At 40.3% G+C, this 23,792-nt stretch overlaps 2 protein-coding genes across 13 annotated transcripts in view; one reads left to right on the top strand and one right to left on the bottom strand.

Moving 5' to 3' along the window:
• The window catches only part of ppfia2 (PTPRF interacting protein alpha 2), a 165,987-nt gene extending 151,314 nt beyond the window's left edge, over positions 1 to 14,673 (top strand). For 6 of the 12 annotated variants that reach the window (XM_056749386.1, XM_056749391.1, XM_056749390.1 and 3 more), the window contains 8 exons: positions 420 to 482; positions 2,888 to 2,920; positions 3,029 to 3,204; positions 3,485 to 3,582; positions 4,946 to 5,121; positions 5,213 to 5,281; positions 5,813 to 5,969; positions 13,575 to 14,673. In XM_056749386.1, coding sequence (XP_056605364.1) covers positions 420 to 482; positions 2,888 to 2,920; positions 3,029 to 3,204; positions 3,485 to 3,582; positions 4,946 to 5,121; positions 5,213 to 5,281; positions 5,813 to 5,969; positions 13,575 to 13,642 — 840 coding nt within the window. In that variant the 3' untranslated portion in view covers positions 13,643 to 14,673. Of the gene's footprint in view, positions 1 to 343; positions 483 to 2,887; positions 2,921 to 3,028; positions 3,205 to 3,484; positions 3,583 to 4,945; positions 5,122 to 5,212; positions 5,282 to 5,563; positions 5,709 to 5,812; positions 5,970 to 12,960 lie in introns of those variants that run through there. The other 6 variants (XM_056749388.1, XM_056749396.1, XM_056749389.1 and 3 more) reach the window with 5 other exon arrangements.
• Positions 10,494 to 23,792, bottom strand: part of acss3 (acyl-CoA synthetase short chain family member 3) — a 29,818-nt gene continuing 16,519 nt past the window's right edge. The window contains 10 exon segments of the mRNA XM_056749397.1: positions 10,494 to 11,314; positions 12,114 to 12,374; positions 12,463 to 12,572; positions 12,659 to 15,427; positions 15,602 to 15,777; positions 16,123 to 16,222; positions 16,331 to 16,453; positions 18,974 to 19,055; positions 20,429 to 20,492; positions 20,648 to 20,743. Coding sequence (XP_056605375.1) covers positions 15,344 to 15,427; positions 15,602 to 15,777; positions 16,123 to 16,222; positions 16,331 to 16,453; positions 18,974 to 19,055; positions 20,429 to 20,492; positions 20,648 to 20,743 — 725 coding nt within the window. The 3' untranslated portion in view covers positions 10,494 to 11,314; positions 12,114 to 12,374; positions 12,463 to 12,572; positions 12,659 to 15,343.

Here is a 23,792-nt window from a genome sequence, read left to right as displayed (position 1 = left end):
TGTGTGTTGGAAATGTACACGAGAAACCACAATATATTTCAAAATCAATTAAAAGGGTGGGAACCGTTTTACACACAATGGAAGACGGCGAGCCTTCAAAACCTCAACAACTACATTCCAAGAAATGACAAGCTTTCGATTTAAGTTTTTTATGACACGTTATTTGTATATCCTCTGTAGTCTGTATTGCACTAACTACATGAAGCATACGCTCATCGCATGCTGCAGTGCACCCCCCCCATGAGTTTGTCTTCAGTTTGCTTGTGTCGTCTCAGGCCTTTGACTAAGCGAGCGGGTCTTGCTAATAATCTGACTGTGATGCTGTAACACTATTGGCTTACAGTGCTGCCGCTCTTCTTCTTTAACACTGCTTGCCCTTCCTGTTGGATTTGCTGTCATCTCTGGGGGCGCCCACGTAGGCGTCGGGTAACGTGTGGGTAACCCACGAGGAAATGCAGACCCTTGCCGCCCCCTCGAAAACGGTCAGTCAGGTCATCCTTTCCCGTATCTGTTTTACGCGACCTCGTTTATTCTTTGTTCTTCTTTACTCACTTTAACTCTTGTAGCATTTAAGTGACAGTTCCCCCAAAAATGAAAATTCTGTCATCGTTTACTCTCCCTCTTGTTAGTTAAAACCCAGATGACTTTCTTTCTTCCGCAGACCACAAAAGAAGATATTTTGAAGAACGTTGTGGGTGGGTCACCAACTTTCTTTAAAATATCATCTTTAGCGATTTGCGGAAGAAGGAAAGTCATACGGGTTTGAAAGGATTTTGATTTTGAAGGTGAACCGTCACTTTAAATTCCACACGAGATTGACTGTCCTATATGCATTGCCGGTCTCACTGTGCATGATGTGTACATTTGTGTTAAGTCGTTCGTCATAATGTACAACTTTTATTTTTGGCCGACATCGTATACACAAGCTATTTGTTAACGTTGACCAAAAGCCTAATATTAATTTAGTAAATGCTTAAGGGGACTGTTGTGATCATAATAATACAAGACTGAATTGTTCAAGGCAAACTGCAAATTTTCTCATCATTTACTTACCATCATACCATCTCAGATGTTTCACTTTCTTTTTTTAGCCAAACACAAATTGTAAATACAGGCGTTGATGTCACTTTATGTACAGTACATATAAAATAGACACTTTACATACACGGAATACGCGTAATATACACTCATGTCGATGCATGATGTGACGCATATTTCTATAAAAAAACTAAAGAAAGAGTCATTTGAATATATGTATTTTATTCGGCTATTGGCTTCTTTGAACCGGGAAGAGAATAATAGCGTAAGCACGCCACGCCTCCACATTCAGCTCGTAGATCTTGCTGTTGCTTTCAGATCTAATGATCTCTAGATGGATGTAATAGAAATGAAAGAAGCCCCGATTTCCATTATACTGTAACAGCTTTGACACAACCGCAGCTGAATAACGTTCTATCGAGGCTCATTTTGATGTCAAGGCTGTATCGCAATCGTCGCTTGCTCTCTCTGTTCACCTCTTACCTCTCATCAGCATAACAATCCCTCATAACTAGGCCCAGACAGAATCCGCTGACTTATTTCACATTTCCGCACTGATTTTGAAGGAAAGCAAAGCGGGGGACGTGACTGTCAGGCAGATTATGAATGTAATTTGATTGTGACTGCCGATTGTGCCCGGAAGGACAGCTTGGGTTCGGTCTGTGTTTACAGCGGACTGATAAAGTTTTGCGTATGGTGTGAAGAGTATCGTCTTAGAATTTAAGAACCTGTCATTGCCGGGCATCTACACTAAATTGTTTAAGTTCGAGCTGATAACTTTGCGGGCAGTCCTCTGACACACCGTATAGACTTCAGCGACCCAAGTTTGATTCCCAGCTCGAGGTCCTTTCCTGATCCCATTTCCCTCTATCCGTCCTACACTTTCCTGTCCAATAAAGACAACATTTAATATATTTTGACCTACGAATGTTAACGTGTTGCGTTAGTGCCCTGATAGCACACGTACATCTGTTTCATCTGCAAGACATCTGTCAGATGCTGTTTGCTCATCTGTCCTACATCTGCAAGACGTTCGCTGTCAGATGGCCTCTAGAAGATGTCTGTAAGATGTGTATGATATAGAATGGATGTACAACAGATCTTTCTAAGATGTTTATCAGATGTTTTTACACGGCAGATGTTTTCTAGATCTCCAGCAGACATCTTACAGATGTACCTGTGCTAAATGGGTAGTGACCGACTCGGTCGTGAAGTTTTTGTGGATTACAGACCGGATCTGCTGATAATATTAGAGAACCTGTGTGAAATGTAGCATGTGTCTAATATTATTAGCGCATGTAATAAATGTAATGCTATTGTATATAGGGTCTGTAACCACCAAGGCCCATTTACGCGGCAGAAAACGCACACAAATTGTGAGTTTTTCAACTGTGGGCGATCGGTCGAACCCCAGCGATGATCGTGGGAAAAACGCAAAGCACCAGTGCTGAGCACGTAAAAAACGACAGCCGCTTGCGTTTTAAAACGCGCCATTTCCATTGGAAACAATTGAAAAAGCACGCCGTACGCCCTCGGTGGACACAGGCCCATAGAGTGTATATAGGACAGATGCTGAATATACATGCATTTATTGTGCGTTAGCGTGTTAAGTTGATGTTGCAGTGTTTGTGCGCGCGGATACGTGCATGTCTGTTGCATTGCATTATTTTGTGCATGTTACAGAAACGTTAAACAAAATGAGTATAGTAGCATGTTTAAATGGAAAGTGTTGTGGAATTGACACAAATGAAGCCGTGTGTTTGCGTACGTGCATTTGTAGTTTGAATGTGTATGTAGTGTAAAAATTTGCAGAACTAATTTTGACGAAATGTCTTTCTTCGCCCTTCAGAAGTCCGAGTTGGAAGAGGGAAGCTGGTCACAGGTGAGAGTCTGACAGATCATCAAGAATAGAGATTGTGATACGTCGAGGTTGTTCTTTGAGTGATTTAGTTAGTTTAGAAAGACCCCAGTTTAAATTCTGTGTGTTTAGACACTCGCGTACGGTGACATGAACCACGAGTGGATCGGAAACGAGTGGCTACCCAGTCTAGGTCTACCTCAGTACCGCAGCTACTTCATGGAGTGTTTGGTGGACGCACGCATGCTGGACCACCTCACCAAGAAAGACCTCAGAGTGCATTTAAAAATGGTGGACAGCTTTCACAGGTACCCGAGCTGGAGCCCTGATCTAAATCGCTCTCGTTTTATTACCGCTTTTAATATAGTTTGAGAATCACGCTGGTTATGAAACATTATGGTTATGGACATTACGAAACTTTGTTCACATTGGGAGGAACTTAAATTTTGAGCAAAACGGTTAACCGGTCTATTGTAACATTGATAGACATAATTGTAAGTAGGACATCCGCTTGTAACTAGATTTGTGTCGTCATGTTTTATTAACGGTTTAATAACTATTTATTGACTGCTTTATAACCTGCAACAGAACCAGTCTCCAGTACGGCATCATGTGTTTGAAGAAGCTCAACTATGACAGAAAAGAGCTGGAGAGACGCAGAGAGACTAGCCAGCATGAAATAAGAGGTAACTTTACATGGTCTTAACGACATAAACAAACGTTTCTGCGCATGAGCAATTTTGCGATCCCGACTCAACTTCCGGTACACGTTCGCAAACAATAGAGTGCCTGTAGATTTTTTCTGATCACAAGAAAAAGAAGCCGGTAAAAACAGTTAGATGTCTTAACTTGTCTCTCCATTATTTTGACCTTTGACCGCGATACCAAGCTCCACCGCTAGATGTCAATGTACCGTACGGTTTCTTTACATGCGTCAAAACTACAGGACCCATTCAACAAATAGTTTATTTAATAAAATGAACACGCAACAAAATTGAACAAATCGTTTATTTAATACAGTTATTATACAGTCAAATTATAAGACAAATATTTGTCATGATGCTGTCCGTCTCGTCTGGAGCTTTGTGGTTTTTTGGACAGGGTTGTGACGGTCCCATGACTTGTGTCTTTGTCGCGTTCTGTGTGTAGACACGTGGCCTTTGTTATGACATTGCGCCACGTCGTGTGTTTTGGCCCCGCCCCTTGTTTCCCATAATCATCCCGTTAGTGGTTTATTCCCGTCACCTGACTTCTCCATGTAATTATCCCCCGTTAGTGTTCCCCTATATTAAGCCTATACGTTATATTATAACGTGTTCCAGTCTTACCTGGCCGCGTTTTGGATTATTTAGTGTTTTTGGAATGTTTCATTTATCATCAGGACTTTCTTGTTTTTGAACCCTCGTGGGAAGTTTTCAGTTTTTCCTTTACATTTTACCCCCAGTGGGTTTATTGTTTAAGTGTACGGTTTTCCTCTACGCCCTCTCTGTCTGAGAATCATGACAATATTTACATAAATTAAATAAACTATAAATACTTTTATTATTAGCTACTAGCCAAACACAAACCGGAAGTAAACTGGGGGTGAGGCCCGCGTGCGTCCAAAGATACGGTTTATATTTTTTTACCTTTTTGAGGTGTTTACACACTGCGCAAAGATTGTTCAGAGGCACACTGTTTGTTCACAGTCACACACGCATGTTTATATGAACATATTTTTCCATTTATATGCTTAATACATCCTTTTATACTTGCTGTATATTGTAGGGTGGGGCTACACTTGAACGACGTCCCAAATTACTTAAGGGTTCTTTTTTTCAACCACGGTAAAGTATCTGTACTGTTCTGCGTACAGATTGCAAAGAATAAAGGGACGTTATTGAAACTTAAAAAAGTCATATTAAGTAGAAACCTAATGTAGAATTATGGGTAAAGGTGATTCATTGCTGTAGTATCACACCTAGAATAATTTTTTTGAAATCTATTCATTGTTGTACACAATATGCATAAAAGGTGCCCTCGTGCTTATTTGCTTACACCTTTCTCTAGACGTGCTAGCGTGGACTAACGAGCGCGTGATTCGCTGGGTTCAAAGCATCGGTCTCCGCGACTACGCCAACATCCTGTTAGAGAGCGGCGTGCACGGAGCGCTCGTTGCGCTCGATGACAACTTTGACTACAGCAGCCTGGCCCTCCTGCTGCAAATCCCCAACCAAAACACTCAGGTCGGCACGCACACGCAACATACTGTACAACACAGTTACCGTCTGTTTTTCCAAAAGGAAGCAATATCAAAGCTACTCTTTTATCCAACAGGCTAGACAGATTCTTGAAAGAGAATACAACAACCTGCTGGCACTGGGAACGGAGAGACGGTTAGATGAGGTCAAGCAACAGTTTCTTACATTTCACTTGCAATTTAAAGGGATGGCGCACCCCAAAATGAAAACTCGGTCATGAATTGCACACTCTCTAGTTGTTCCAAATCTGTATAAAAACAAAATTGCAATGAACACAGAGAAAGATATTTGGCCGAATGCTTGCAACCAAACAGTTCTTGGCCGCCATTGACTACCGCAGTAGGAAAAATTACAACGGTAGTCAAAAGCGCCCCAGAAGTGTTTGCTGTCCTACATTCTTCAAAGTGTCTTCTTTTGTGTTCAACAGACCAAAAAATGTATAAATGAAAGTATTTTTCCTTCTACGGTAGTCAACGGGTGCAAGAACTGTTTGGTTATAAGCATTCTCCCAAATATCATTCTCTGCGTTCATCAGAACAAAGACATTTATACACATTTGGAACAACTGGAAGGTGAGTGAACGATGACAGAATTTCATTTTTGGGTGAAGTATCACTTTAAGTATCACTCAGCAAAGCTAACGTGTGACACTCCTTGGTCTGAATCCTTTCCGCAGTGCGATGAAAAAGACTTCAGAGGGCCGTCGTGGAGGAGGCAGTTTCCTCCGAGGGACGTCCACGGGATCAGCATGATGCCCGGCTCAGCAGAGACACTGCCCGCTGGCTTCCGTCTCACTGCCACCTCTGCGCATTCGCGCCGACTGCCGCCAGAGGGTGAGACACGCATACTACAGACATTACACTTCACGGCATGATACAGACGCAAGCAGACAAAACGCCACCAAGGCAAAACAGGTGCAAGACTATGTTTGAATTTGGAATACCAGCATGCACACGGTTTTGTTTTTCAAACAACGCTCAAACTTTTAAACACGGGACAATCGTTACAGAACATGTTTATGTCGTCCGTATAGACATCCTGAAGGTTTAACCCAGAAAACGAAGTGCCAGTGTAATATTTAAGAAGTTTCGGTAACACTTTATAATAAGTGCACGCTATGAATCATTAGTTAAGCATCAGTACATAGTTAATTAATCATTTATGAAGCATTGGCCCCACATTAATAGACATAAGTAAACAGTTTATAAATACAGCTATAAATGCTTTGTTCTTGATTTATAAGCATGTATATAATATGCTTAATAATCAAATTTTCATACTTTATTAAGGATGAATTCATCATCTCTAAATGAAGGATTACATTACTTACAAACCAGTTAGTTAGGAGTTGTCAGTGGTTCATGAGATCATTTAGAAAGTGTAAGTAAATGATTAATAAACTCTTTGAATGCACATCTTATTATTCTGACATATAGTAACACTTACTTAATCTGTTAATAAATGCTTTTTTAACGCACATTCCTGCTGTAATTCATGATTAATTAAGGTAATTATAAAACATTTACTAGTTGTCAGTTAACTATTTTTGTGAGCTCATCTAAAGTGAGGACTATGTATGCCTTGTAAAGCATTTACAAATGAGAGTTAAAGGCTCAGTTATCTTCTAAACAGAAATAGGAAAAACACAACACAGAGGGATAAAGAACATATAAATATTTATTTCAAGATGCAAATGAAATGAAGCTGTACAACTATATAAAACGATTTAATGTAAAATAAAAAATAAACCTCTGCAAAATTAAAATTGTACAACCGAACATATAAATTAACATTAAATGAATTGATATAAAATGAAAAATAAACTTCTGAAAAAATTTAATTCCTGCACACCTCCAGAAAAAATATAACCGTGAAGTGATATGCATCTCTCATTTGTAAACGCTTTACAAGGCATACATAGTCCTCACTTTAGATGAGCTCACAAAAATAGTTAACTGACAACTAGTAAATGTTTTATAATTACCTTAATTAATCACGAATTACAGCAGGAATGTGTGTTAAAAAAGCATTTATTATCAAATGAAGTAACTGTTACTATATGTCAGAATAATAAGATGTGCATTCAAAGAGTTTATTAATCATTTACTTACACTTTCTAAATGATCTCATGAACCACTGACAACTCCTAACTAACTGGTTTGTAAGTAATGTAATCCTTCATTTAGAGATGATGAATTCATCCTTAACAAAGTATGAAAATTTGATTATTAAGCATATTATATACGTGCTTATAAATCAAGAACAAAGCATTTATAGCTGTATTTATAGACTGCTTACTAATGTCTATTAATGTGGGGCCAATGCTTCATAAATTATTAATTAACTATGTACTGATGCTTAACCAATGATTCATAGCGTGCAGTTATTATAAAGTGTTACCGAAGTTTCCTATAGTTTCATTTGCGTTATTAAGCAGTTGTAATAAATGAAAAAGGTCACCAAAAAGGGATAGTTTTTGGGCGAACTATCCCTTTAATAAAAATAAACGTGTAGAGAAAAAGGAAATAGCAAATATAGTAGATTGAATGAGAATTCCCTTTACATTATTAATCTCACACAAATAGTATTAGTACGGCACCATTCCAAACGTAGCCACTTATGCACACATCCTCGCACTCGGACTGACTGTATTTCTGTTGTTTTTCTATGGACTGCCGCTTGTAGTCCTCTATGAGGCGATGGACGACAGTCCCGACGACATGTATTTGGACTGGTTTCAAGGTCAGATATGTAACGGAGCCTCTTATGGTGTGGCATTCCCGACTCCCTCCCTCCCTCCCCCCGTGCTGTACTCGTATCCCTTTTGCGTGGTTTCACTGTCTCCTGTCCCCTCTTCGCTGCCAGATATTCGTGTCTGTGAAAGTATAACGCGTACAGTGGTGTTTACGTCTGACGTTTCGTTGACATGTGCCGGTCGGGTTATAAAATCATTACATCTCGCTGATTGAAAAAATGGTGTAGAATTCTCATAGAAGGCCTAAATACTGTAAACGAAGTCAAAATGTTTTCCTACCAATCGCCACCCCAGCATTTGATATCCCGGAGTATTAAAAAGTGAAGTTGAGGCTGATGTCACGTCCAAGTTTTAATGTAACGCACTCGATTACGTGTCAATAAGAAGTCGTTCACGCACAGGTTAATGTGCATTGCGACTCTGCATCTTACAGGTAAGGTTTTGCCAGGACAACCGAAAGGGACAGTTCACCCCAAAATAAACATTCCGTCAGATATTTTCTCCATCACATGGTTTCAAGCCTGCGTGACTCTCTCTCAAATAGAAATGAAGATATTTTGAGAAATGTCTCTGTGGTTTTGTGTCCGTATGATTGAAATGAAATGGCGTTGTTTGGTTACCAGAGTTCTTCCAAATATCTTTTGCGTTCTGCAGAAGAGAAGTCGTCACATAGGTTGGAAATGACACGAACGACCCCTTTCGTTGGGCACGTTTTTATTAGCAAAGTGACTTTTTGACAAATACTTTAGGTGAACAGTTATTTTGTTTGCCTGGAGTTATTAACACGATTTACGATGTAATAAAATATGGGCAGAGGAGGGATGTGAAATCACACAAGCTGTTTTTCCTCAGCACTTTGGCCGTACAGATACACATGTGGAGTTTTGTATAAGCAGAGGTCGGCTCCAGCTCCAAACGGGTGGGTCAGCTGCACGTTGATTCGTTTATTTCAGGGGTGTCCAAAGCGGGTCCCGAAAGGCCGATGTCCTGCAGAGTTTGCAAGCTTATAGCCCGCCGATCAGCTGGTTCAGGTGTCAAAGTCTAAACCCAACTCGCACGAAAGTGTGCTGCGATGTTACCAAGATTTTTCAAAATATCTTTCTTTTCAAAAAGGTTTGAAATGACAAGTGTGTGTAAACGGTGACAGCATTTAAATTATGAAGGTGAATTACTCTTTTAAATCTTCCAATGTAGATGTAGTTTTTAAAAGGTCGTTGTCTTTACTGTGTCTATTTCCCGCCATTCTCATTGAACTCGTGGAAATCCAGTCTACTTGTGGCCCAAGTCGCAGGTGTCCTGGCTGCAACAATATCATCTTCGTGGTTGTTTGTCCATGTTACTTTCATTATCAGCTGGACATTTTTTTGGTGTGCTCTCCATAAACAGGTAAATTAGGTTAATCATCAGAACAGAGCTCCTTTATATAATAATGTAGCTCATAAAGCGTTTAGTGTATGTTTACCATAACCCCGTCCAAAAAACATAGTGAAATAGCGGGTAGCTTGATCGCCGTCACAATAATAGACGATCCTTCCTTTACACAAACTACGCAAGTTGCGTAGAGCCCCTGCACCACCAAGGCCCCCCCTTCAGTACCAGATCAAAGACGCGGATTCAACTTTTAAAAAATACATTTTCAAATGATTTCTGTATAGTTAATTTATGTTAGTACTGTGACATAAGTGTAGGGCAGATTTAAATGGCTTTTATGGATAAAATCATTACCGGTGTGCATCTTGAGACAAAACAATGGCACTGACATATTTGAAGACATGGCAGGGCAATTTATTTTCAGTTGCAATTTAGTCTGGGACTAGCACTAAAGGGCCGGGTACACTGGACTTTCCTTTTTGTGGCGGAAAATCCCTTCGCACAGCTTCATTAGCATACTCGATCAGGAATAAGCTCAGATAGAAGAGTTTGACGGTCTGCAGATGGCCGAGGACCCTCCCGATGACAAAAATGACGTCATGTGCGCAGACGGCAAGACTATACGTTTGCTTTAAGCCTTGTCTGTGAAAAGGGGCATATATTTATCATGCTTTGTTGTTGTTTATCACTCATTTTATACTTAGTTGTTGTTAATGTCAGTTGAATGTTTTTGTCCTTCCGTTTGAATGAATTGAAGTGTGTCAATTTTTTGATTATTTCTATTTCTTACAGTTTGTAGTTACAGTATGTATATGTAATTTGAATTATTATGACAAGGGCCCCTCACAAAGGTTTGCATAGGGCCCCCAGAGGTCTAGGATACAGTGTTAACTTGAATTGACATGCAACATTTTTAGATAAACAGCCTGTGGGGATAGACATCCCTCCCTCCTTTGCGCATTTCATCAATATAAAAGATGACAAGTAGAGTTAGTAACACCGGGATTGTAGTCCATGGGGTTATTTCCCCGAACATCTGGACTTGTACCCACCCGAGCCTCGTTTTTGGTTTCAACATATCGGCGGTCTGAAAAGGGCCCTACATGTGATGGTTTCGACGTGCTCCCAAAGATTCCACATAATTCATTGTGGTCTGACAGAAGATGGCAGACCCCCCAAAGCTAGCTGGCTAAACAGACATCTATATAGATAAACATATAGAAGCAAGTCATTGTTTATACATGAGTTATGATACATTTATTACACTTTGTGAGTGATATTATTTGTTACACATAAAGAGGATTTCCAAAGGCCGCTAGAATGTTTCCTTGTGCTTAAATAAAATTGTTTGTTCAAAGCTTGCAGTACCAGCGAATGGCTTGGACTAGAAACCTGGAGTAAGAAATGCGATGTATGATGTTAGATGTATTTGAAATGCGTGGGTTGTTGAATCCCACATGCCGGTTCACTAAGAAATATTGAATGCAAGGTTATATTTTGAGTATGGCTTTATATAGAAGAAGATATGTCGTGACACTGACAATAGTAAGAAGCTGAATGCGGTCACTTATGCTTTGAACTTTACGATCCAGCACTGTGGCCATCTCTGTTAGTGGAGAGATATATGTGTGGGAGATGAATTGTGTGGTAGTGGCTGCTATGCCTTGATTGTTGCCCGCAGTGTTCCTTTAGGAACAATCAGCCGGATAGGGCACAGTGGATGTTTGAACAGTAGAGTTGTTGGTGTGAAGCTAGATGTGGACGTCACCCTGGAGGAATGTTAGAAGAAAGAGAGAGAGAAAGAAAGAAAGGCCGTCCTGTCCGGTGTCCTGTCCGGTGGAGTCGCGCAGGTAGAGTCGCAGGTCTTTACTCTCGCATGTCTTCACACGAGCAGGGATTCACGCCACGACTGCCGCTTACGCTGCCGCTTCAGTACTGGGCCCTGTCTATATAGTGCCTCCTCGGCTGGTACCTGATGATTGCGTCACACCTGCGCCCGCTTACTCCCTCCGTGGCTCGTTACTCCAGGACGGTGACTCCGCCTACACACGGCTTCAACGACAAATCAAAACGTTAATAAAGTTCCCTGCTTCAAAACACACCCTCCTTGTTTCCTCTTTTTCTCTTTCACACAATTTCAGCAATCATACTTCATTTACCCCACATTTTCAAGGTTCCTACGTAACCGGAAACCACTGTAACCACACGTAACTGGCTTATTGGGACATAATTAGCCATTAACTACTAGTGGTGTGCTGAAGTATTTTCATGCAACTTTACATAGACCAACTTGCTTATCGCTGCGAGGCAGGATTACGTTCAAGGATGCACTAAAAGCAAAAGGAACACTGTTCCTTTCCCTGACAAACAACAAGGACATTTACTTTTCAAATTCCTATTTTCACATGACACATTGCAGCATTTACACTAAATGGCTTATCGGTATGGCTCATTATCTTATTACATGTACATTTACTCATTTACTCAGCAGACACTCTTATTCAAAGCCACTTACAAGTTGTGGAAACAATGGAAGCAATTGGGTCAAACAGTAGGGTCAAACAGTAGGAACAAAAAGCATAACGGAAATAAAAAAATGTCTCACAATGCCTACTACAGTGTACAGAGCCAAGTTTACATTATCAAACTAAAAGAAGCATGCACTTTTTTTGGAACATATTGTAGAAAAAACATACACATCACAAATGATCAGTCAGGTGCAGATGGAACAGATGTGTTTTCAGTCCATTCTTAAACATAGCCACAGAATCTGCTCATCTTCTAACAGCAGGCAGATCATTCCACAAATGTGGAACCCATCCAGAGAAGGTTCGTGAGAGCCATTTTTTACCTTTTTAACACGTTGTTAGTTTGCAGACTGCAACCATCTGGCAGGTACATAAGTCTGCATAAGTGTATGAAGATAAGGCCAGGAGCAACTATAGGAAACCAATGTCTCTTAGGTTCATTCAAGACCACTCTTGCTGCTGCTGCATTCTGGATCATCTGTACAGGTTTGGCCGTGCAAGCAGGAAGTCTAGTTAGTAGCGCATTGCAATAGTCCGGTCTGGATCATTACAATTCACGTGCCCTCAAAGTTTTCCGTTAAAACCTGAAAATGAGATCACTTCTGTTTACACGTACAGACAGACAGGATATCGTTTGGATAAACATTTTGGGCGCAAGCATTCAAACTTTACCATTGAAATATGCCAACATCCTGTTGGGACCGAGACGTTACATCAGACAATTCTGTCATTGTTTCCTCACCCTCGTGTCATTTCATACATGTATGAATTACTTTGCTCTGCTGGACGCAAAGAAACACAATTTCAATCAATGTTAGCTTTTTTCAATTCTGTGACATCGTTGACTGCCACCGTGGGAAAAACTTACTGCTACTCAAAGGTGCCCCAGAAACGGTTGGGGTTCCCAAATTCTTCGAAATATCTCACTATTATACTCCATTTTTTTCCTCCTGTGGAAGCGGATGATGTCACGTATCTGAAAATTGACAACATTCTTACAAATATCTTTCTTTGTGTTTAACAGATCAAAAAAATGTATATAGGTTTCAAACTTCATCGGGAAAGAATTTTCCTTTTCTTGTGAACTATTCCTTCAACTATCTCTTCTCACCAAAATTCACAAGACCGCAAATACTAATGTAGTATCCGAATGCTTTTGTTTCCTTGTAGTCGGCCCGTCTGCGGTACAGCGTCTGGACACTTCCACTGTGAGGACCTACTCGTGTTGAGAGGAGATAAAGACGTAAGCTGTGAGTCTTCAATTCTCAAACATTCTCAAACGCGGAAACACCCTAAAAGGAATAGTTCGCCCAAAAATGAAAATTCACATCTTTTTCTCACCCCGCCATTCAATCCTGTGCCACTTTCTTTCTTACGCAAAACACTAAGGACATTTGGAACAATGTTAATATCCGAACGACGTCATCTACTTTATGGACACAAAACCCATGCGAGTCGAGCGGTACCATATATTTTCACTTCTGAAGAACAAATTACAGGACGGTGAGTACATAATGACAAGTCTTTACTTTTTGGGCGGACTGTACCTTCAGAGCCAAAAAAACCTGTCAGGCTTGCCACCATTTAAACCCCTTAAGAAGGCATCGCAATCGCTAACGCAAAAACTAAATACTGTCGAGAACGCCGCTGTCGTGACATAAACTAGCTTTTAAAAGTTCCGTAAACCTTTCACCGCTCTCCCCAAATCACAAATTGCACCCCACCCAATTCCCGTGTAATGCCTATCCGTTCTCGCAACTAATTGTACACCTTTTGTGTTTCAGATCAATTTAGAAGAAGTACCTTCAAGTCGCCGGAAGAGTCGTTTGGCCTGCACGAACAATTCCGATGAGTCACACTGCCAAGAGAACAAAACAAGCCCCGGAGGACGGGGCGAGGAGGGGGGAACGGCGTGCCAGCCCCCCGCCCCCTCCACTGCACTTAACGAGCCGAGGCCCGATCCGGGGCACCCCCCGCAGGTGCTACGCGCGCTCTCTCTCGCCCTTTCTACCTTTTACACCACGCCAAGCTCATCCGGCTTATGTACTGTGTATTTCTTCTAAGTACAGCTGTAAATTACTATAAATAAAGACCTTTTATACATATATATAAAAATAATATATATATACGTCTGTATAAAAAAAATCTACAAAAAAGACCACAACATATTCAAAGTTGTGAACATTATGTCCTATAACGTCATGGTTTTAAACGATGCTGCTCTTCAAACTTTGCCTAGACCCGAGAGACGTTTTTGTACGTGTTGGTTTCGTCTCGTCCGTTCGTGTTTGCGGCCCGTCGAGGTCCGCTAATTCAAAGCCCCTCCCCTTTGTTCGGATGTCGCTTTCTGCCGTCAGCCGACGAAAGCTGTACGTCTCCCCTTCAGGGTCTACGTCACACTGTTACCTTACTCGTGCCGCCACGGTTCAATCGTATCTACCGAGGTACCTAAAACAGTAATGCCATCCATTGGGTCAAATGTCATGTTTCCAAGCCCACGCGAAAACACACCTCGACGGGATCCCGGAAGGAGAAATAACTAAAAGACAGGATTAGCTCTTTGTAAACGTAGAAGTGTATATCGACTTGTCCAAGTCCACATTCAAAAAGACAAAACCGTTGCTTGCCGTGACTTGCTTTGTTGTAAAACTGTTACAGACTTTACGTCGAGGTCGCGGGAGAAACTAGTCGTACGGCCCTCGACTTCCTGTCTTTGAGTTATTTCAGACGACTCTTCGACGGTTTGTACGTCCCTGTTTTTGCACGCACAGAGAATCCTTTTATTTTGTGTCCGTTTTTTTATGATTAATTACCGATTGTATTTTGGTCAAAACTATGTGGTGATCAAACAACTTTTCACTGTTAATAAAAAGTACAGTCAAACAGGTTTGTTTCGTCAAAAGTTTTTGTCAAAATTGTATTTGCAAAGGCATTTCTTTACACTGGACAGTACACGTCATTGCTTTGGGCAGCTTCGGTACACTAAAAATGTGCCTTACCTAGCTAACTTAGCACACTTCACAGTCATTCAAATATTTCCTAAAAATGTATCGAGGACCATTTCACCCTTAAATTACAAAAACATTTAGCTTACGCCCGACTCGTACTTGTTGCCTTAATGCAATTCCATTCTCATTATTTCCATGAAATCCACTCGTAGCATTTACACGTCATTGGAAGTCAGCGGTATCAGTCGTACAATCGACACATTACAATAACAAAAAACTTGACAGTCTGAAAACAAGGAGTGTACATTTTTTCCCTCTTCATTTTACGGGGAAATATGACTGTGGTCTGGACTTTTCTTTTAGCATACAAACATTTCAATTTGCCACGATACACCGTAAAAATCCTATACGGTATTTGGTCCACAAAAACAGAGGTATCCCAATATTCTTCATATTAACACATCGTTGTGTGATAGTATCGCTCACAGAGAGGCGTTATTACAAATACTATGGCGTTACAGTGAGTAAACTTTTCATAGGTATATTAACTTTCACATAATACCGGACATTAAAAGTTGTCCTGTTGGTCCAAGTCTCGTGATGAATTATTTATCAGTTCCCTTGAGAGTTTTTCTCACCACCTTCTCAATGTCCTTAAACACTTCTGGATCTTCTATGGTTGGAGTGATCTGAAAATGTAAAATGACTTCTAATAACTGATAAATAAATGCTAATAATAACTAGTAAATAGTCATATATGATTAAGAGTAGTATTTGGACCAAAGCAAAAGATCACAGACTCCACTTTATGCAATCTTCAAAGAAAATAAACCGTGATTTAATAAAACGAACAAACAAAATACCTTGTAAGGCTTGCGGTTGACCAGGTTAGCGAGAGACGGTCTTGGAATTTTTCCAGAGCGGGTTTTGGGAAGAACTTTGACAAAGAGAACCTTCCTGAAAGCTGCCACTGGGCCGATGGTGTCCCTGACCAAACTCGCCATTTCTTTCACCAGTACATCTTTGCTCTTTTCACAGTCTACAACGAATGCAAAAAATCACATTACGCACAAATTTCCACACAGTCCCGTTACAACAGTATCATAATAAAGGTACAAAACTCCTCCCGCAAACAAGAAAACGGCCTATTTGCTAATTTGCATTTCTGTGTCTTCAATTTTATTGTAAGAGGGTTGAAAACGACCAATCTCATTTACAGTTTATGTAACATTACAGCACCTACATGAATTTCCAATGACCGTTGGTCAAAACAATTTTTTTAAGTTTTCTGCACTATTTTGTACCCTTTGACCACAACTGTTCAACCTGATGGCACACTGACAATTTACAGAGGACAATGTTCCTCTCTGGCTCTGGCTCTTACCATTTCTAAGCACACATAAAGCCAGAGGTACGTGTCCCTTCAGAGAATCCTCCAGCCCCACCACGGCACAATCCACTACAGCAGGGTGAAGCAGAACTGCCTAAAATACACACACGCACGCACAAACACAAAAGCACACTCTATAAGAATATAGTGTGTCGGCACTCCACAAGAAAAAGCCACGTGGTGTCAATCTCTCTCCTCGCACCTCTTCGAGGGCACCGGTGGATAACCTGTGACCGGCAACGTTGATGACATCATCAGACCGTGACATGATGTACACAAAGCCCTCCTCGTCCACAAAGCCAGCGTCCATGGTGTCGTAGTAGCCCTTGGAGAGTATGACAAAACACATAGATCACAGATTATGCTGTATAATGGAAGTTAAATTCGGCAATAATAGCATCATTTACAGTGTGTAAAAGTACCGCTTTTGCCACTAGGTGGAGTCATGCACTTAAAAGTAGAATACAACGCATTCAGGCAACAGCAGCACAGGGCGCCATCATCTAACCCAACCTGTATGATACCACTTGTTAATCAATGTTTCATTTTCAGATTCAGGTGTTATTCCTCTTTTCTTCGGTATGAAAATAATACAAAGAATTGAGTTAAAACAAGTGTACATTATTATCATATATAATTGCCTTCAGGAAATAAAATACATTCATTTTGCCCACTGCAGTAAAACAAAACCATTTGAATTTTGTTTGCTGAATAACTGGTACGACCATTGAAGTCCTCCTTAGTGCAATAGTTTAAGCGAAATTGGGGTGGAACTCTTGAGAACAGGAACATTAAAGGGACACTTCGCCAACAATGAAAATTATGTTTGATAAATACAGAGAAAGATATTTGGAAGAATGCTTATAACCAAACAGATCTTGCCCCCCATGATGACAACCCATAGTAGGAAAAAATACAGTGGTGGTCAAAAATATCCTGCGCTGTCCTTGCGTTCAACAGAACAAAATAATGAAAACTACTACTGGAGTCAATGGGGATCAGTTTGGTTGCAGGCATTCTTCCAAATATCATTCTCTGTATTCATCAGACAGAATTTTCATTTTTGGTGAAGTATCCCTTTAATATTATGGACAGAAAGTGAACCTCAATTAATGACGTATTCTTTGGTAAAAATGTGTGCTTGTGTGTGTGTATATGTGTGTTTCAATCACTTCTCTGACCAGCGTTACTGGGGCGCTCCAAGCATAGAGCTGTAGACTCTAGGCGATCACATTTCTGTTTGCCTTCTGCGTTCTTAAGAGCATTTGCAGTACATTCACAGACAAACGTGCCGCTTTGTACTTTGTACGAATGGTTCAAAATCATACAAAAGTGATGCGACCTAGGGTTCGGACCGGGGAATTGAACTAAATGTGAAACCGACCTTAATTGTAGCTCTTGTCGTAGCTTAAAAATCACAAGCGAAAACAGATACCATATTCTATGGAAGCATATGTGGTGCAAAATTCAATTTGCAATGTAATAAGCAAAATGGCAATGCAGTATGTAAATTGACAATGCAATTGTGTATCTAAATATACATTTAAAATAGCGTATGTGCAACATTAGGTGCAAAATGAAAATAAAAATTCAATTATATAAATTACATTTGTCAGTTCCTTCACTAGTTTTAATAAGTTATTTAAATGGATATTTTTAACGCTCTTTAAATTGCAAAATTAAAATGAAAAAATGCATTCCCGGATTGATTATACATATTTATAAAAAACTGTAGCAAAAAGAAAATTCTAATGTCATTTTCCCTTAATGCATTAACATTCACAGGTTGAACATTTGGGATTGCATTTTCATTTACACACAAAAAATTTTGAATTTTGAGTGGTGCAAAATTCAATGTGGACTTAAAAATGCATTTCGAGCTGACCACGCCCCCTCCCCGGTACAGCGTTATTGCATGAAGGCGGAGCCAGCATTGCTATTTGATAGTTAGGTGTGTTGTTTTGAGGTGTTGAAAACACGTTCGACTGCAGAAATAATAAAAGCGTTAAATTGCTTGCACATACATGTTTTCATCATAAACACGTCCAGTATTTGTTGTCTTTGTTTCTGAACGATTATGTTAAGATATTGACTGTTTTTGTGGTGCAATATTTCCTTAACTTCAGGAATCGAGTTATTCAGTGGATCTGTCACAGCCTAAACTGCAGCATCCGGATGAATTAGAAACCAAGGTTAATTTTTGTAAGGGCAGATCTCCACTTTGGCAATGTTTATGTGTATTTGTGCATAATCTCTCCCCTTACACTTTCTCAAGCACGAATGAAGCACAGTACAGAGGTGTATTTCACGTGGATGTATCGCGTTTGGGATTATACTGTACTGTTACTGAACAGTGGTCTCATAAAATGACAATTTCTGAACAATTGTATGAAGATATTGTGACAAAAAAGACATTAATCAAAATACTGAATGTGTTCATGATGAAAACGCGTATGAGAAAGTCGAGTGATTATGAGACATTCAACAGGCGAGCTCACCGCTTAATAAGGCAGAAAATTCTAGAAATGTAGCTACTAGTTCTATCGTCTACAGAGATGTACTAATCTTAAAAAAAACACCCAAGTAATTTTTTCTTCGTGCTCCAATTCGTGTGCATGCAATTTAATGTTTTTATCAGCTTTGCAGCCACACATACATGCTTGTAACTAGCGATGCTGGCTCCGCCTTTACGCAATGACGCTGTACCGGGGTGGGGGCGTGGTCAGCTCTGCATTGCATTTTGCATATTACATTGCAAATTGAATTTTGCACCACATATGCTTCCATAGTATTCAACGTTCTTTTGTGGAAAGTGATTGCGAGGTGTGTGTGTGAGAAACCTTACTGGGAACTTGGTGAAATACAGGTCTTTAAACAGCTCTTCATTCTGCCAGAGATTGAGAGCGGCCCCAGGAGGGAGAGGACGCCTGTTGAGAGAGAGAAAGGGATAGATGCTTTCACAAAGAAAAGCTTCAAAACGTGACCTTGCTCTTCTTTTAACCATCAAACGATGTCACGTTATTCAACCTTTCAGGGTCGGACCGTTCTTAAGAGTGCAAACACGACCTTTTACAGATTGCAAAATAGATTAAATGATGTAATTACATTATCATTTTGATTTGACTTTCATACAAACCTCGACAGGCGATATTCCTCAAAATATTTCATTACGACTTGTACGTAAAACATGAAACACCCATTTAATATGGAGCCGGGACATCTTGTTATGACAAACCATCCATTCATTTTAATCTGAACGTGTGTCCGCGAGGCTATCGAACACGTTCCCGATTAAAATCTATCGGTGCATACAAATGACAAACAAACGTCTATGAGATTAGTTTCCACCGCGGCGGGCGAGGACTGACACTTTGCCGGCTTAGATAGGCAAAGTGCGTTAGGAAAAGCTTGAGAGATGACAAAAAGAATGCCTTTTCAAACCTGACGCGACGAGACGAGAACCTATTAGCCATTCGGCTCTAACTCAGGCTTAATGTCCTCATAACAAGACTTCGATTTTCAACTCAGATCTGTGATGAAAAGATTCTTGTCTGCCTCGGCTTTGTGTCAGAAAATCCTTTATTGTGTAGAGGAGGTGATTTGAGGTAGACTGAAACGATAGGCACAGAAACTGAGAATTATTTGTGGAGATCAAACAAAAAGCCTATGCTAACATCTTTACGGCACGTCACGTATCTAGGCCTACATTACGTATTAAAATACGAATCTCTTCACGAGAAAGACCGTTGGGTTTGATACAGAAATGTCGGTGGATATTTTGCGATATCCTGCATACCGCTGTAGATGCCGTTATTACTTGTTATTCCTTATAGTAAAGTTAAAGAAAGTAAAGGAGCAGTGTAAAAAAAGTGCTGTATACACAAAAACACCAGTGTTGCGCTGTTTCAAGGTAACTTTATTTAAAACAATTTTTTAAAAGGGTAAAATGATTAAATGTATACAATACGTACAGAATTAATGGAGAGACGACCAGAAAGGGCCGGTTCTCCTCTGACACGTTACAGCTGCGTGCTGTAACTTTTGGTTAACCGTGACAGTTCATTTATATTTGATAAAAAACTGTAAGGTCTGACTTTGTGACAGATATCGGGTAACTGAGGGATGTTTTAAGCGTAGTGTTACTGGGCTGCCGTTACAGAGAGGATACCGAATAAGATACTGTATCTGTCACAGGTTGGAATCCGGCCTGCAACATTTCAGCCCTTCATGCCCCCACTCACTGTACAATTTTCTTTTCTAGTTTTACTCTCGCTCTCATAAAGATAGCTGAAAAACTCACTTCACAACGATGTTTCCCAGAGTCCTTGGTTTCACCTGCTTCGTTTCATCATCAATCACTGTCACTGTGACACAAAGAATAAAAAACTCAAATGCTTTATTCATTCTCTTTGATACATTTATTAATGTATCTTGTTCTTCAAAAGCTGTCAAAGAGCCAGAAAGAAGCACCGACGTATAACCACAGGAAAGAATTGAAATGCACACGTGACATTCTCACCATTGTATCCAGGCACGGGTTTACCTGCCGTACCAGCAGGGGGTGTGCGTGAGCAGCCCAGACCGATACAGGAGGCTGTGATCGCAGAGCCGCTCTCTGAAAGAGATTGTGTTAAGAGTGAGAAATCCACCCAAACCATAATAACCATGAGCATCATTAACAAGCAACCACTTCCTTCTACATGTTTATAACCTGTCCATTTTAAAATGTAGAAACTTGGCAGGGTTCTCAACATTCCTTTCAGGTAATAGAGGTCATTTACATACAAAGGTCTTAAAGGGACAGTAGGTGATTTGGTATCGCCTATTCGAGAAGAAAAAGCTAAAAAAAACAAGAGACGCTTTGGAACGGTTAAATCAAACATTAGTATAAAGGGTCTAGACAACGCACAAACATCATTTGTCTGTGGCCCTAAGCGTACGTTCAATTACATGAAGGAAAATGATTTTATCATAACTTAGTGTTCTGCGTTTTAAAATGTAACATTTTGTTGTACTGTCAGAACAAAAGCAGCAGATCGAGGATAAAAAGCAACGTAAACACATCTGTCTTCATGTTTGTCATTTACTTGAATAACAAACAGTTTAATGGCAACTGTAGATGCATCAATTTTCAAGCTGTTCGGAGGTCTGCTGTCGCTGCAGTAATGCAAGAACGCGTTTTAAGCACATTCAACCTAGAGTTTGCAATGCACTGCACGCTTTAGAAAGCTTTCTAATATTGACAAGAGGTAGAAGACAGCTCGACCCGCGACAAAAGAGTTCACACAACTATAAAAGGGGCTTATTCCTCATCCTAGAGGAATACTGTGAACGAGAGAGAAAGACAGAGACAGACAGACCTGTTGGCATCGCAGCATGCCGCACCGCAAGTCCGTCTGGCACGAGCTCATATGCGGGTGATGCAGAAAGCTCAGACCCTTTGTCCAGGTAACTCGTAATGATGTGTAATGATGTGCTCATAATGAAAGCGTTCCTTTAAGACCAAGTCGATGAAGAACATGCGTGCATGAAAACCTAAGCATGCTAACACAACTTTGGTCTAAACGTATTTTTGGACTAAACAACCGATGTGTACCTCTACAGTTTATGCCCTGCCGTCACTGTTTTTTTCCAAATGACTGCCAGCCACCTGCTACTTTATCAAGTTGATTTAGAGAGCTCATAAAGTTCAGTCGAATCAGAAACTGCGACAGACTATGCCGCATACACACGGTCCAGCTCAGAGACAGGTGCTTGTGCTCAGGGCCACGCGTTAAGGTCGTTTATAAAGCCAGTCGTCACTGCCACATACTTCTAACTGGAAACACACCAGTTGCCCGGCAACAGTGGTGACATCGGCAGCCCTCATCACAAGCCCCCCACCTCTTCACGGCTGGAGTTGCGTCTTAAAATAGCACACAGATTATTATCGGGTCTCAAAAGCGCCAGCCTTTTATTCGATTTCTCTCTTTTGGATGAGAGCGCGTGATGATTAATCAACAGATTTGCGTACGTGTGTGGGCACGTGTTTCAGACGGCAAACATCAAAGGTACCGTGCAATTTAGGCAATAAGTTGAGAGGTTGTGCTATATTGCGAGTATACACACGACTTAAGGGGGGTTATAAATTATCAATATCACACTTTGTTTCGCCTGGCCCTTTTACGTTGCTCGTACGATTATGGCATACTTACTATTGTGGTTGTAATTATTTTCATGTAGTTATGTTTTAGCATATATTTAGCTCAATAGATCAAATGTACACTTCTGAAGTTCACATTTTTAGTAACTTATGTTAAACTGTTGTTTTGAGCTCATGGTTATGCAAGGACCTTGTCGTTTTGGCGTACGAGTAATAATGTCGAAATGTACAAATTTGTACAATTTTTTTTTGTGATTAACGTTGATTGTAAAAAAAAATGTATTCAGCATGTTAAACTTTATTAAGAAACAGCACTAATTTAAGCAAAACGCAACTTATAAAAAATCGTTACACTGTATTTTAATTTTATCAGAACAAGTCGGATGAATAATAGCTCATTGTAGCAAACCTGGAATGCCGTTTCAACCAATCAGGACTCGGGACTGTATCAATTTAACACTAATTCTCCACGTGTTGGTTTAGTGTGAGCAAATGTGAATACGTTCGAGTTCGACTCCATCGGCGCAGCCTGGCTGCTGCTTCTGCAACAAACGCATGAGCCAGGGGAGGTTTTCAGATGGTAATGACAAAGATAACGAGGCTTCCAATGACATTCACTTTATTTCAGAAAAGCTATCGGGGCAGCGCAAGCAGACTGCTATTTCACTACACCTCATCAACTCTTTTAATCAAATCTAGCTCTGTGCCGCTGATCAATTTATATATTGTGTGTCGTTTGTACTCTCGCATGCAGGCCGGCGCCATCGGAGATGCGTTATTACAAGCCCCGTAATAACGGGAATCACCTCGGTGCCGATACATAAACATGATTTAATAGTGAATTGCAGGGGGAGTGGGCGAAATTATGAAATGTCCAAGACACGCACTGAGGATGGACTTATTTATCACATAAAGTACTTGACCCTTTATGACCCTTGGCTCATTCACGCAGTCGGCAGTTGTTCCTACTCACGGTACATCAGTAGAGATTGGAAACTGGTTTTACATTAGCGTTCGAGCTACAAAAAAGCATATTCGGTTTGTTTTGTCTATATCCTCTGATCAAACCTAGTTCCTGTTTACCTGTTTTTATTTATGAGATGAATTTGTTTTCCATCGTATAGAATGAGGGTGAAAACCCAATTCATTATACATATGATGGTTTATGCATCATGCTGGCGGTAAAAGTTATGAATATCAAAAGGACGGTTCTGTCATTCAGGCAATCCATTTCTAGATTGCTAGAGAGAGAAGGACGATTTTATGGTGATGTACATAGCATTTCACCATACATACAAAAAAACAAGATAAAAAAAAACTGCATTTTTGGCCTATTGACACTTATTCTCGAAAAAATGGAAATGTACTGGACATAATGAGAAATGGATGGAAAAGATTACGAAAGCTGAACAATATTCAAACTGACCAGAGTGCGTACGTTTGTTAAGCACAACGGAAAATATAATAATATTAATTATTAATAATTATAACAATTCTTAATTAGCGAATCTCATGTGTGGTC

Source organism: Triplophysa dalaica, chromosome 5 (assembly GCF_015846415.1).
Source record: "Triplophysa dalaica isolate WHDGS20190420 chromosome 5, ASM1584641v1, whole genome shotgun sequence".
In the NCBI taxonomy this organism is placed as follows: Eukaryota; Metazoa; Chordata; class Actinopteri; order Cypriniformes; family Nemacheilidae; genus Triplophysa; species Triplophysa dalaica.
The sequence above is the reverse complement of the archived record's forward strand: the minus strand, read 5'-3'. Positions and strand labels throughout refer to the sequence as shown.